Below are 15,253 nucleotides of genomic sequence, written 5' to 3'. Positions count from 1 at the left end.
CCACCTCTGCCTGCCTGATTGCCCCTAACTGCTCTCCTGCTGGCCTGATTGCCCTAACCGCCTCTGCCTCGCCTGCACCCGGGACCCAGGATTCCCTCCTCCAGCCAGTCACAGACACCTGGGACCCAGGCTTCCCTCCCTCTGGCCAGCCGCAGGCACCCAGGACCCGGGCAAGCTTTCCCTGGGCCAGCCGCAGCCACAGGTGCCTGGGGCCATTGTGCGGGCGGCTTGTCCCTCGCCTGGGCCACAGCCTGGCTATTCCCATTACTCTCTCGCAAGCTCATTTGTGCCTGGCTTGTCCCCATTCCTCTCTCCCCAGTGTTGAGTGTCTGAGCCATTACTGCATGGCAGCATGAGGGTGTGACAACCATTTGCATATTAGCTCTTTATTATATAGGATATCAAGATTAGGCACATTCATAGAGACAGAAAGTAGATTAGAGATTACCAGTGGCTGGAGGGAAGGGGGAATTGGGGAGTTATTACTTAATGGCTACCTAGTCTTTGTTTGAAGTGATAAAAAAAATTGGATATAGATAGTGGTGATGTTGACAACACTGTGAATATCAATGCACTAAATTGTGCACTTATAATGGGTAAAATGTCATAATAAAAACATTTTGAACAATGGGTGGGAAGGATTCAGGGGATAAAGAAGGGTGCTTTATGGGGGCACAAGGAGGACATATGTAATACTTTCAACAATAAAGATTTTTTTTTTAAAAAGTAGAGAACTCAGGTAGCAAAACAAAGGACTAATTAGATAAAGAGTTTGTTGGCAAAGATTGCATGTTTTCAGACTCATTCCTTTACTTGGAAGCCACCAACTGAGATGCATAAAATATATCCCCTGCCAGTTGGCCGTCATGAGAGAGGCAGACCCTGATGTCTCTAATGACAGAATTATTCCACCTGTGGCCTGGAAGAATAATGGGAGTTCTGAGGTTCTGCCAAAATCAAGAAATAGCAGCTAGACAATATTTGAAAAATGTAAGAAATAGAGTTGCTCAGAGACATCATCGAGCACCAAAAGAAAAAAAAAGAGCAGAGAACAGCAGCCCTAGAATTCAATAAGTGGCAGGTTAAAATAAGATAAAGGAATTAAAGTGTTTTATAAAACTAGAAGATGAACAAGAAATGCACAAAATATTGCTTATTAAGAAGGTGAGAATTATTTGTGCTGTAAAATTTCTTTTTAGGAAAGACAATTATGTCACAATAAACCTGTACCGTATATGGACAAGGAATGAAATCTGTACTATATGTGGGCAGGGAATTAAATCACAGAGTGGAACCCCAATAAATAAAGGCAAATATGAGGCATATGTCTGGAAAGGGACCACGCAGCGACTATGAAGACGGAGATCATCGTCTCTGACTGTGCCCAGGAAGCCCATATGAGTTTGCCATGAGCAAAGTCCCCAAAATAGTGACTGATGGGTTGGAGGACATTTAGAGAAAAGTGACAACAAGGATTAAGGGACTATTAGTAATGATCTTGAAAACTTATACATTCTGGAACACATCCTGTAGATGAGCAAACAGATGGGGAATTAAATGTAGGGATGGGGCATTGCCATAATTAAAAAGTGGTGAACAGTCCTAGTTGGTTTGGTTCAGTGGATAGTGCATCGGACTGCAGATTGAAGGGTCCCAGGTTCGATTCCGGTCAAAGACACATGCCCGGGTTGCGGGCTTGATCCCCAGTTGGGGGCATGCAGGAGGCAGCCGATCAATGATTCTCTTTCATCATTGATGTTTCTATCTCTCTCTCTCTCTCCCTCTCCCATACTTTTTGAAATCAATAAAAATATATTTAAATAAATATATAAATAAATAAATAATAAATAGTGGTAAACAACAGGGACAGAAAGGTATTTCTAAGCTAGTGGAAAGATGTACATATCTGGAGGATTATTAAGTGCAGGATTCACCACAATTATCAACACACATTTCTTAATTATTCTAACTCTAATTGGAATATATTTTGGGTTTAAGCTATTAAAAGAGATAGGTCTTTCACTAAGATCTAATAGTGTTGCTCATGCCCTTCTTTAACAATGTACACATGGACGCCACAGACCCTACCTATGTGGATAAAAATGGGAAGGAAGTACATTAAACATTGCATATACACACATCTGAAATGTATGAAAAAATCTGCAAGGAAGTACATTAAATTATCAGCAGTAATCATGTCTTGGTGGTAGGTTTATGAATAATTATTCTCTTTTTTACCTTTTGCCATTTGAGAAGATCAGTGTTATGCATTTACAACTGAATGGGGTTAAGTTTGTTTGCAAAACCAGCACTCTGGCTCTCTGCTCCCTTCTCTTTCTCAACCTGCTATCGTGGGGATAATGCAGAGAAAGCTTTTTCCAGATAGAAGGCATTCCATGACCTCAACTATGGTCTACAGGCATAGTTTGCATGAAATACTACTGTGTTTTGGTGTTCACATGTTGGCAGGATACCCTGGAAGATATGTAAACGAAGATTCTGTCCCTTTTCCATATTTCAAACTTTGAGTGAAACACCATCAGAATGTTCTCTGGGCCCATTAAGAATAGTCATGTATGCCCTGGCCAGGTAGCTCAGTTGGATGGAGCGTCATCTTGAATACCAAGATTGCAGGTTCGATTCCCGGTCAGGTCAGGTTACATACCTAGAATGTGGTTCAATCCCTGGTCAGGGTGCCTACAAGAGGCAACCAACCGATGTCCCTCTCTCACATCGATGTTCCTCTCTATAGAAAAAACATTTTAATAAAAAACATATGTTCAGGTGAAGATTAAAAAAAATAGTCCTTTACTTGGCAGACCAATCAGCATTAATATTCAAAACTCCCTCTACAACCTGAGCCTTTTGGTCATAGAGGGGAGTGAGCTATGGTATTCATTCCAGAGAAACAAAAACAAGACACAGTCCTTGTCTGAGGAACTTATCTTTGACAAAGTGGTTCCTGTTCTGTTATCAAACAGCACCTCAAGTCACATTCAAATGTGATAATGTCAATACCTGCGACCCCTGTGTAAACACTGCACAGCCCATGATAAGCCACCCCCTACATGCTTTTCTAAAACTCAGTCAGCATTTCATGTCTCCATGGCCAGAGAGCCCCTGTGAGAACAGGGAAGGAGCACCTGATGTTATATCTCACTCTGGTCCTTACTCTTGGTCCTGGGTCCAGTGATTTCATCTTAACACTTCACTACCACAGGGGCATTCCATTGGGAAATCCTGTTCTCAGTGAGAGCTTTTATTTGACTTTTATTATCTGACTTTTATTTCTGAACTTTTGGATTAAAAACCCATCACATTTCAAACTGAGCCAAAACCACACACCGTTGTTAATAAGGTTAAGGGGCATGATTCCTCCAGGGATTTGTGATGGCTAGAGCATCAAGGCAAAGCTCCGCATGGGGCGTTGGTGACAGGGAACACACAGAGATTCCTGTAATCCCTTTTCCCTTTTCCAGGATCTGGAATACAAGCACAATGTTATCATTTCCTGCACTTTGATTGTTCAAAACTTGAAACAAGCAGAATAAAAATGAAACGAGCCAGCTTTATGGTTTGCAGTACAGAGTGGAAGCAGATACCACTCCAGGTAATTCGAGAAAACTTGGAAATCCCCAACAGCAGCCTGGCAGGTGGGACATTGCCAAGTAACCATAAAACCAGAGTTCATTCAGATATATAACATTTTGCTCCCAACCAAATGAATGAATTAGGAATCAGACTCCCTCTTGGCAAATTTTACATTCCTTTACAGCCAATTTCCTTCTGATGCAAGGGAAACAGAAACTTTTCTTTTCTTAGAAGTTGTTAACAAACTTAACTGATTTAAAAAAATGATAATTGCTCGCTCTGTGGCTATGTGGGAAATGAAAGGAGAGGAAAGTACTCTCTACCCCATACTTCCAACAGATCTAGACCTGGTAAGATTTATTATGCAACAGCCTCCCTTGACAAGGTTATTCTAGAATAAAGTCTCCCCCAGGAGAATTGTTACATCACAAAGTTTCTTCCAGCACATTCATTCCACACCCCACTGGCTCTGCTGCAGGTGGTGGGCTTAATTCCTGCCACAGCTAGCATATAGTATGGAATCTCCACAAACAGCTTGCTTCAGCCTTAGCCATAACACCACTGTTTCTGCTCAAGTCAGTATGTGGTATTAAGATGCACAGTGAGGTTCAAAATTAGAGAAAGGTGGAGTGCCATCTGGGCTCATCCTCAAACTCTCTTCACTAACTACCGAGAGGCAGTCTTGAACCACTAACCTTTTGCTGTTTGAGAGCGGCATTCAGACCGTCTGTGCCAACACATTGGAGTGGGCAATCACAGAAAATTGAGGGTGGCAGAAACTTACTTTAGGTCCCTTTATCCTCTGGCCACCAGCATCACTTAACGAAGATCACAGCAACAGTCTGTCTCTAAGACTTTTCTGGCCTGTGCCACACCGAAGCCAGGGTGATCCACTGGAATACACATCTGATGGAGTCACTCCTCTCATTTCCCCTTGAATGATTTCCCCAAAGCTTTCAGGATAACATCCATCCCCATAGCTTGTAAATATTTCTATCCAAATCTTCCCTATAATTTTGTGTTTACCTGCCCCTCCTCATAGATGTAAGTTTTGTGGAGTCAGGCATCACACCTTATTCACTGTTGCATCTTCAGTCCCAAATACAATGGAAAATATATGGTAGACACACAATATTATTGATAAAATGAGCGAATGAATGAATCTAGTTTAAGCTCTTTTTCTACAGACAAGCTCAGGCCAAGAAGTTGCATGCCTTGCCAAGCACTCACAGGTAAAAAGTGATCTGATAAGTACCAGAGCATGTCCTCTACCTTCTCTGACACCCACACTGCCCTCAGAGATGGGCATTCCTGTATCTCAGCACCTGGTCAGCCGCCCAGGCAAGGTCAGCAAATGCTACTCTGTATTGAGAGAGGAACCAGAAATTAATTGGATGTCACAGAGGGGAAGTCCTTCTGCCCCTACTTATCATTCCTGTCATTTCTATCATTAGTAAGTCTATTAGCCAGGCTTGTTTAAATCTCTTCCTATTACATATAATTACAACAGGAGTCCGTTCACCTAACATTCAACAAAGATTTACTGAGTTTGATGTGTGTAAGTTACAGTTTTAGGTTCTGGACATACAAGGATGTATAAGTTATGTTCCTGGCCTGAAGAAGTCATGGAGACAAGCATGCAGATGAATCATCACAATATTGTTTCATTAGAGGCATGTGTAAGATGCAGAGACTACTTTAGCACTTACAAAAATATAGTAAATTATAATACGTATTTCCTCCACTGTGATTTTCCTGTGGGTAGGAACTAGGTCCTTCCTTTCATTTTCTCCGTGTCTAACACATAGTAGGTACTCTGTCAATATGTGATCGACTGCTTGATACATAGATAGCTTAACAGAATGTGGGATCTACACTGCACAGAAATTGTATTTGGGAAAACTTTAGAAAGGAGATGCTTGAGCATCTTAATGAATGATTAGTTCTTTACCTGGTGGATAAAATGAGAAAGGAAATTCCTTGATGGAGGAAAAGCAGGTAAGTGTGAAACCGCAAGCTGTGTTCTCAGGGTGAGTGGAGCCTGGGCCGAGGCGAGCTGTGGGAGGTGAGGTTCAGGAAGTAGGGCAGGGAGACCCTACGGGGGCTTTGGGGGCCTTCCTATGGGGTCTGACCTTGATGCTCTAGGCAATGGGCAGCCATTAGAAGCATGCAAAGAACATGAACAGATCTGTAGATTAGTCAGTGGAGAGGTCCCTTATGTGCAATTAATTTCCAGAATATGCTTTCTCATAAAAAAAATGTTTTAGCTCTGCATCTCAGTCTGCCGGAGTATCCTCTGAGTCTCCGAGGCTCCCAGGAACACTACAGATCCCTTCTTAGCCATTCAAAGAGAACAAAATAAAAAGTTTCCTTTTCATACTGATCTACAACTTATCAACCTTACTTTTCCTTGTCATAGATAAAATGGTTTCTTATTTGCCCGAAGTGGTTCTATCTCGGAGTAAGTATTCCATCTCAGAATTTAGGGCGAGTGGATGATTGCTTGTGGAATGGCAGTTCTTCAAACTCTTGGTTAACTGAGTCTCCTTACAATGCTTTCTTCCCTGCTGTGGAGAAGGTAATTCAGCCAAACGAGTGGTCTGCTCATGGCATTTTCTGTTGGTTTGGTTTACTTTTTAAAGGCAAAATCCACTCTGATTTGCAAATTGCTCCATTTACACAGGTAGCGTGGGTTGGATGCAGCTTTTAGAGTACCCATTGCTAAGCCAGTGGTTGGTGGAAGAAGCTCTTTTTAACTATCCAGAAGCATATTCTCACATTCATTTCAGAATAATACGATGTTCAAATATTTATTTCTTTTCTGGGTAGGCTTTGGCTCTTCATTTCAATAAATTCTATTCAAATAATGTGGAGTCACTGCTTAGGATATATTGGCACCAAATTTACATTATGGTAATGATATTCACATCAGAGACCCACATTTTAGTCTCAGCTTTGCCACTAACCCACAACTTTGGGCAAATCACATGACCACTCATGAATTCCTTTTTTTTTATACCAGGGGAGAGCATGAACGCAGTCCCCCACTACCACAAATTATGCAGTCGAGTTTCCCACATTTGGGGAAATCACAGGGGTCAGCACATCCGGAGTGCAATGGATAAGCCTCGCCCTGGGAAAACCACCTTCGTGATCATGGTATCTCCCCTGCCAGGTAAAGTCATGAATTCCTTTTGATATAATTTTTATTTTTCCTTTTAGCTCTAAAATTCTGAGTATGTTTTAAGAGATCTGACAAGTACCATAATGAAGAAATGAAATAGTTACAGAACTACAGATTGTGACAGGAGAAATAGTTATTTATGATGTGCAGCTATTTATTTTCAGAAACTCTAAATGGTCAGAAACTCTGAATGTAGGCTTATTTTGCAAGAAATTTAAAATCTTTATATAGATATACTTATTGATTCAGCAAATTTTATCAAAGACCTACATTATTAAAGGCTGAGAATACAATGACAAAAAATAAAGAAAAAATTCCCAGCCTCTAAGAGCTGATTGTCAAGCGGGAAGGCAGACAATTTTTGATAAGAAATAACAAATAACCAGAATAAGTATTATCATGGGATCCTGGCTCTGAAGACAAACATACAACTCAGCTTTGACCTGGGCTACAAGTCAGAAAAGGTTTCCCTGCGGATATGCTGTCTAAACTGAGAATATACATTCTGTGACTTTTATTTGGGAAACCAAATTGGATGGAGCCCGCAATAAAAATATTTATTTGCCCCAGACTCAGAGTTTAAGACAAAAAGTGCTTGTGAAGAAGAATCTGAATACATCTCATAAATGTCTCGACCCCCAAGTTTTGATCAATCATTTGATCATAAATTTACTGACTCCCAAGCCAAATCTTCTCTTGAATCAAGTTCAGGAGGTATGGGTAATAATATCATTATTTAAAATATAATCATTCCTTGTCTTTCAATCCTTAAGATCCTCACAGCTGCTCAAAGAACATAAAATAGGCTTATGGAGGTTTTCCGAATGATTTGTTGATTAATGATGGGTTTTAATTTTTCAAAGTATTTTTTTCATCTTTAATCTCCCTTTACTCCAGTGTTCGAAGGACAGGAATTCTATTGTGCTGCCACTTGACCTTGGGGTGATAAAAAGTCCTCTCTAAAAAAAATGCCAAGATTCCAGGACAGATCTGATTGCAAATATTCTGTCTTGTAGCCAACACAATTATATTCGAATTCATCATACCACAGTTATGAGACTTGGTTTGAAAAATATGGTCACCATATATTTCAGATAGTTAAACAGGGTAACTGGGTTAGCTCCCTTCAAGAGTCCAGGAGACCCTTTGCTATACCAAAGAAAAGCATACAGAGGTTGTATATATTTTACATAAAATCAATCCACTTTGAAGTTGCTTTGCTATCTAAGTTGCTTCGTAATTATTCATTGGAAGCCATATACTAAATAATATATATACAAGCACATTTGTATTAAAAAGGGCTAATAAGTAACAAAATTTTAGTTTGAAAGTTTTATAACTTCTAAGATAATAATAGTATTAAACCTATTTTTTAAAAGAGATCACAGAAATTGCCTCTTTTTTAGTCTCAGTGTCTTAATTTATTGTTTCCTGGCTTCATATTATTATTCAGAACTTGCTTTATTATTTAGCCTTTCTTCTTTCTTTGTCTTTTCTCTCCAATTAGATCAAAGGTTCTTTGAATATAAGGACTGTGTTCTTTCTCCAGAATACCCAATGTTGCAACTATTAGGCCTTCAATGAGTATTTACTAAGGACTATGATTAGTTAAAAAACCCAGAAACAAATTAGCAATAGAACTACACATGGTGATGATTAAAAATGTTGCAAATGATGATTTTCAAATTTTAATGTGCACAAGAATGGTAAAGAAAGCCTGTAAAAATATAGATTCCTGCCCAGCCGATGTGGCTCAGCAGTTGAGTGTCATCCCAGGAACCAAGAGGTAGCAAATACTGTGAGGTTGTGGGCTCGATCTCCAGGAGCGGGCACGCAGGAGGCAGCCAATTGATGATTCTCTGTCATCATTAATGTTTCTATCCCTCCCTCCCTCTCCCTTCCTTTCTGAAATCAATAAAAATATACATATTTTTAAAAATGTAGATTCCTAAACATCATTCCCAACGATTCTTATGTTTTAGATAATTTCTTCTTTTTCCTTTCCATTATTATTATAACAAATTTAAGAATGATGAGACATACCAGGGCCTTGGGACTGCACTGATGTTTCTTGTAGAGAAAGAACTTAACATAAGATGAGGTAGCTCTGTCCTTCTTGACATCCTCCTCCCACGCCCACCCCCACATCCTACTTTCTTTCAATAAATACTTATTGTGTGTCCAATAAGTACCAAATGCTGATCTAGGGCTTGCAGTTAAACTGGTCAAGAGTCCAGGAGACCCTTTGCTATACCAAAGAAAAGCATACAGAGGTTGTATATACTTTGCTCTCACAGTGCTTACATTCTCTTGGAGGAGGGCAAACAACTGATAAGTAAACTTGAAGATTATTTCAGAAAGTAAGAATTATAAGAAAAATAAAACAGGCTGATATAGTAGAGAATGATTGTTAAGGAAGGGGCTCTTTAAAGACTGTTGAGGAGTGGGTCACAAGAAGATGACATGTGATCTGAGGGCTGAGTGACCAGAAGAAATCACTATGCAAGAGATCTTGGGCAAGAGATTTATAGAGAAAGGAAACAGCAAGTGCAAAGGTCCTGAGAAGAATGAGTATTCTAGGATCAGCAAGGAGGACAGAATGCTTCGAACTTGAAAGGGAGCCAGGCTAGACTCATCCACCAGGTATGGCCTGGGCTTTGACACTGAAGTATCTTGGGATTCCTCCTGTGGGAAGCTGGATAAGTACTCCTTGCTCTCATAAAATTAAGGAAGATTAAGTATTGTAATAAATGCTGTATAATCAATTACCCCATTAACAGTAACCACATTATCATAGCTCCTTACCCATGAACAAATAGTCCATGTCATGTTTCCTTTGGTTGATGTTTTGTGAAAACAGGGTTTTTGTTTTCAGTAGTCGATTATACTTGGTACTACTTGAGTACTGAAAATTAGCTTGCTTTGGATCTATTTAAAATCCAAATTATTTATAATTCATCAGATGACTCCAATACCATAGAGTATAATTAATGGTATAAACTTGTATTTGAGTATTTACATACTTTTCTAAAAGAAGAATATTTATGCCATAATTTCAAAGTAAGTTATATGGCATGTGCCCCCTCTCCCCCTTTTTTGGTTTTGAATTATTTTCTAACTCTTGCATTGGTTTGTCGTATTTCAACTGGACATCTACCAATTAATAATTATAGTACTATTACCTTTAAGCAGTTTGTTTTGCTTGAATAACTGAAGACTGATGGAAGAAAAGAGGCAGAGAAAGAAGCAAGAAGCATGTTACAGGTATGTATAAAATCCACTCCTGGGAGCTACTACTGAAGCAAGGAGATAGCAGCTTGGCTTCAGACCCCATTGATCACTGCCCTTTTCTAAGCCCTCTCTGAAAAGGGCAGTCCGGGTGACAAATGGGCCTTCTGTGATAAGGGCTCCTGTCCACTAGAAATGGGAATCAGCTCACAGTTTCATTTCACAAAGTCCACCAGATGGCAAATAACTTTATCTACCCAGACCAGATCCGGACTGGAAATAGAATGGTGCTCCAGGCCCCTTCCCCTCTGCTGGGAGACTGGAGGTTTCCTCGGAGGGTTGCTTGATCGAGTGTATGTGTGTGTGTCAGTTTGGTTATATATTATGCTGCAGTTCTAAATGCAGAAGATTCCCCAAATTGGCTTCTTTGCTTCCGTCTGGCCAATAAGGTTAGAATCAATGGCTTTTAAAAACGGGAACCAAGAAAGTAATGTCAAGATACAGATGCAGTAGCTGCAATGACAGACGTGTAAGAAGGTGGAAATAAACTGGTGAAACATTTGTGGGGAAAGGTCTGGGGGAAAGGTATTGGAAATGAAGAGAAAGAATCTAACAACAACAACAGGAACGAAATGCCTTCATTATCACAAGGAACTCCAAGTAGCCTTCACTGGGTCCTACTGGAATTACAATTTCAGCATCATCTGTAAAAGAGGACGTAGGAAATATGACCATGGAAAGTGATATTTTAAGCTTCAACACATATTGCTCATCACTGACTTGACTTGCAGCATGTCTTTCAACAAAGGCGTACAGTGATTTAATCTCAACAGCAATTTAGTCTGCTGCTGCACGAGACAAGGCTATCATTGCAGACAGGCTATAATTTGTGAAAGTCAGGTGCTTGGGCTTAGGACCACCTGTTGAATTTAATCTTGGAGTTATAATGTTAATACCTTCATATAACGGAACAGAAACACTACATGTTTCGCCGACTCTGGGACCTCTGGCCACGGAGGTGTGAACAGTTTCCTAAGTGGAATCTGTAACTCTCCCCAGATTCTGTAAATCAGCGGCAGATAAAAAGTCTGTTGGAATTCTGATTCAATATGCAGCAGCATATGGCTTGGTGGTCATCACACTCAGCACATCCTATAATTTTTCTAAGGCCTGATGTGAGAGTGAAGACAAAAAGAGCAATCAGAGTATCATCTGGTAATGTAACAAAAATAGAAAAGCTGTCATTTCCTACCCTCCCCTGTGTTAATTGAAAAAAGAAAAGAAAAGAATTCCTAGCAATATTCTAACAAATCTCTGCCTAAGCAAGATATAGGAAGATCCCAAAGTAAACATGATTAGACAGCACCTTTTGGAGAGGACAAATATTTTACACATGCACATTCAGACAGCCATCAGACATAGAACTCTGCCTAATTGCTAGCCAGCTAAATAGTAACAGTAAAGAGGGTCAATGATTGCATTTTGAACAGAAGTTTATGTATAGCTCCGTGATACAATTGGGAGGATGCCTAGAAAGAGGCATAGATTTTAAGGTTTGCCTTTGTTCCTTTGCTTGGGTGGGGCAAACCCTGCTGAACCCTTTGGGTATGGAATTTTGAGACATATTGGTTTTCTATGAAAGAATTTCATTACTATTAATTATCTGCAAAGATTTTCCTGGTCATGTTTATAGTTCTCTGCTAACAATTTCAAGGACATTCACACATATTTATCATGCCCACAACACTTCACAATTTATAAAACCCTTTTACTACAGATCATCTCACTTTCTCATATAGAGTGTCAACATTCCTTCCAGAAAAAGAGCTGTCCTTCATTTTAATGAACTAAAGCTCTGATACATTGAAAATGGAATACGACCTATTTGTGTGAATAAACACTGTTTTGCAAACATGAGGGCATCATATTTTGCCTTAGGCTATCAATGTTCTTAACTGGTGTCCAGCAGAAGAGCACCAGGAGGAAAGTATTAGGAATATTTTCCCACAGGCCCATCAAAGCTCTCAGCAAATGTACCTTCTGACACCCTGTTAATCAAAACTCCACCAGTGCTAATACCATTTCCAGTAAACAATAGCTATGAAAACCCCCTAAGTTCAATATATTCATCATCTCCAGTTACACATCCACCCACAGTCAGAGGCCGATCTCTAAACTTTCCTAGAACTCCAGCCCTTACCAGTTGCTCCCACATGCAGATACAAAGTGTGTAATCAATCAGCAACTTAGAAAATTGCAGCTGGAATTGTAAAACTGATGACCCTCTCTACTTTTGATTTTGAGTCTACCACAGCCCCCTCCCCCTAATCACATTGTAATGAAATCTCTTCCTCTTTTCTGCTTCTCTGAATTCTTCCCAGTGCAAGTTCCATGTTTTCAAAGAAACTTCCATTGATCCTTCCAGTGAGCAGTGATCTATCTTTCTCATCTTTGTACCCAACAATACTAACAGTTTACATCTTGCATTTCCTATACATGTATATCTATCAGTCTGTCTATCATCTATCTATCTATCTATCTATCTATCTATCTATCTATCTACACTCCATGGTATCCCCCAACCCCTACCCACCACCCCCAAGTATTCAAAGACCTCTAAAGGCTGAGTCCTGTCTTAAATTCTTTTGTACCTTCCAAAAACCCTTAGCATTATTCATTGCACAAATGAGTGGAAATGTTTTGATTGTTTCCTTTAAAAAGTTTGGCTTTTTCATGCAGGGTAAGAGCAATCTTTCCACACAAAAGGAGTACCTGCTAACTATCACTTTGGTCCACAACCATAAAATCTAGTAATATAAAAAGCAGATTAGTTGGGTGGTTTCAAGAAATCCTCTAGCTCTACAGAGCAGACACAGAGTGGAATTGTGTTTTAATCAAAATATATTAGCAGCTTCAAATAAAGCAGAATGCATTTAAACTGTCTTTTCAGAATCAGAAAACTTGATTAGGATTCTCCCAAAGGCTTCACACACTGAAACCAGACACTCATTATTCCAGGAAGAGGAGGCTCAATTTAAAAAATTTATCTTATTAATTATTAGCCAAGCCAGCCAGCAGCTTCCCGGGAAGCCAGAGGAAAACAGGCCCTCAACGATGAGTTTCAAGCCAATGGAAGCTGAGTTGGTGCCTCCAACCTCGCGCGCCTGCCTGGGCACCGCTCTCCAGGGCTGTGGCAATTCTGCCCAGAGCAACCGAAGCAGAGATCAGAGGGGAGTCTTTGAGCCTGAGCAGCGGCCTCACCCTCTGGTTCACGGTCGGAGGAACGCCAGGGCTGCTATTAGCGCCATCCCGGGTCAACTCCCACAAAGGCGAGACTTGGCAGCCAAACCCTAGGCTTCCGGAAACCAGCACGCACCGGCCCTGCAATTCTGGGGGTCAGAGGGTTCAAGTTCCAGGGCCCATTCCTGTTAGGACATTGGGCTTTGGGGTCCACTCATCCCATCCCTATTCCCTGGAAAACTTTGCATCCTTTTCCAAATAGGAATTCCTATCAAGTAGGAACCATCCCACCCACCCCAGCGGGTCCACTCCCCCTTCCGGCCTCCGAACGGCACCTACTCACGGCGCCTCCCAGCCCCGGGAAAGAGGGCAGGGTTAGGTGTGCGGGATTCCCCAGCTGGGTGGCGTGCGAGCGGGCGAGCGAGCTGTCACCTTGTGGTCCGCTACGCCAAGGTATCCGTCCAGCGGTCGCGGTCCTGCGGGGGGCCCGGGGCGCGACGGGGCGCTGCTCTCCGCCGACGGCTGCGCGCTGCCGGTCGCCGCTGCCGCCTGCTGCCGCTGCTGTTGCTGCTGCTGCTGCGGCTGCTGGGCGGGCCGGTCCTTCTGGCCGCCGAGGCTGCTGTACACGAGCAACAAGCTGGTGCACATGGTGGTGAGCGCTAAACACACTGCCAGACCATGGCGCTGCGGGCGGGCGGAGAGAGCAGAGAGCCGCTGAGAGCCCACCCGGTAGGAGCGCACCCGGTGAAAACACCCGCAAGACCCGGCCCGGGGCGATGCCCGGCGGGAGCTGGCCAGGGTCCTGGCGCGGCCGCGCGCAGCCCAGCCGGGTCAGAGGCGGCTCGGTGCGGTGGGTACCGTAGGGGATGCTCCCGAGCGTAGCTGCTCTCGGCCGCCGCCGCCTCCCAGCTCTCTCGGCAGAGGGCAGGTGGAGCGCGGCGCCTGGCTACTGGAGGGAGAGCGCGCCGGCGGAGCGGGCAGGGGCGGGGGTCTCTCGCACTTCGGGGAAGGGACCCCTCGCCAACTCGCCTGCTGGAATCTCTAGCCTTGGCACCCTCTCCTTACTGGACCCGTGGGGCTTTACCCCGGCGATTCTCGCAAGTTTGCAATCATTCAAGGAAACCCAGAAAGTCTGCAAAGGTCTCCCATGACCTCTCAGTTTTTGCCAGGCGGTTGCTTTGGGGTATCCCCCACCCCCGGAGCAAGGCGCCCACCACTCCAGCTCTCTGCTGCCCTCAGACTTCTGCGAGGTCAAGGAGCCTACGCAAGCTGAGTTGATCCTGGCTCTGGGATACCTACTCAGGCAGAACCCGGGAATCGTGAGGGGACGCGGAGCAGGTGGAAAGTTATCCCTTTGTAACAGGCGACCTCGCGGGGCTGGGTTGGGCGCCCCTGGAGCTCTCCCACGCACCCCGGGGACGCTGCTCCCGGGGGTCCCCGCCTCTGCTCCGAGGAGTTGGAACAAATGACTCACCATCAGGGTCTTCATTTTGGGCACCTCTTTTGTACGGAATCCTCAGGCACATGCGTCCGGAGCCACTTTTTCTTGAAGGATTTCCATGATGGGTGACGGGGCGCGGGCGGCTCTGATTTGAGCCCGGTGGCCGGCGGCGGCTGAGTGGGCAGGGGAGCCGCGGGACCCAGGAAGCGCCGGCGTTGCAGAGATTAGAGACAGAATTAAAACTGAACCGGACCCTCGTAGTCTCTCCGTGATCTACACAACTGCCGCCTGCCGCCGCCTGCTGGGTCCTAAAGACCACTGCATCCCCCCTTTCCCGCCCCCAAATATTCTTTTCAGCCTAATGGAATTTCTGGGGCGAGGGAGTTAACCGTGTCAGTACAACCACCCCTTGGCCCGAGAGCTTATTTATCTTTTATGAAATCATTAAAAAAAAAAAGGAGAACCCAACTGGATTCTGAACGTGATTCCCATTTGAAAATTTGCAAACTAAGTGTTCTGTTTTGTGATTTTTCTAAAAAACAAGTCAACCGCCCAAATGTCAATAGCCT

General features: G+C 42.9%; 1 protein-coding gene and 1 non-coding gene across 2 annotated transcripts in view; both read right to left on the bottom strand.

Moving 5' to 3' along the window:
- Nucleotides 1–14,838, bottom strand: part of ST6GALNAC5 (ST6 N-acetylgalactosaminide alpha-2,6-sialyltransferase 5) — a 166,204-nt gene extending 151,366 nt beyond the window's left edge. The window contains exons 1-2 of the mRNA XM_006086098.3: nucleotides 14,718–14,838; nucleotides 13,676–13,927 (exon numbers count right to left, since the gene is read on the bottom strand). Coding sequence (XP_006086160.1) covers nucleotides 13,676–13,927; nucleotides 14,718–14,732 — 267 coding nt within the window. The 5' untranslated portion in view covers nucleotides 14,733–14,838. The remainder of the gene's footprint in view (nucleotides 1–13,675; nucleotides 13,928–14,717) is intronic.
- LOC111825420 lies at nucleotides 6,611–6,774 on the bottom strand. The gene has a single exon (XR_002828575.1). It is a non-coding gene; the product is annotated as a U1 spliceosomal RNA (small nuclear RNA).
- Nucleotides 14,839–15,253: the final 415 nt, after the last annotated feature.

This window comes from Myotis lucifugus, unplaced genomic scaffold (assembly GCF_000147115.1).
Source record: "Myotis lucifugus unplaced genomic scaffold, Myoluc2.0 scaffold_25, whole genome shotgun sequence".
NCBI lineage: Eukaryota > Metazoa > Chordata > Mammalia > Chiroptera > Vespertilionidae > Myotis > Myotis lucifugus.
The sequence above is the reverse complement of the archived record's forward strand: the minus strand, read 5'-3'. Positions and strand labels throughout refer to the sequence as shown.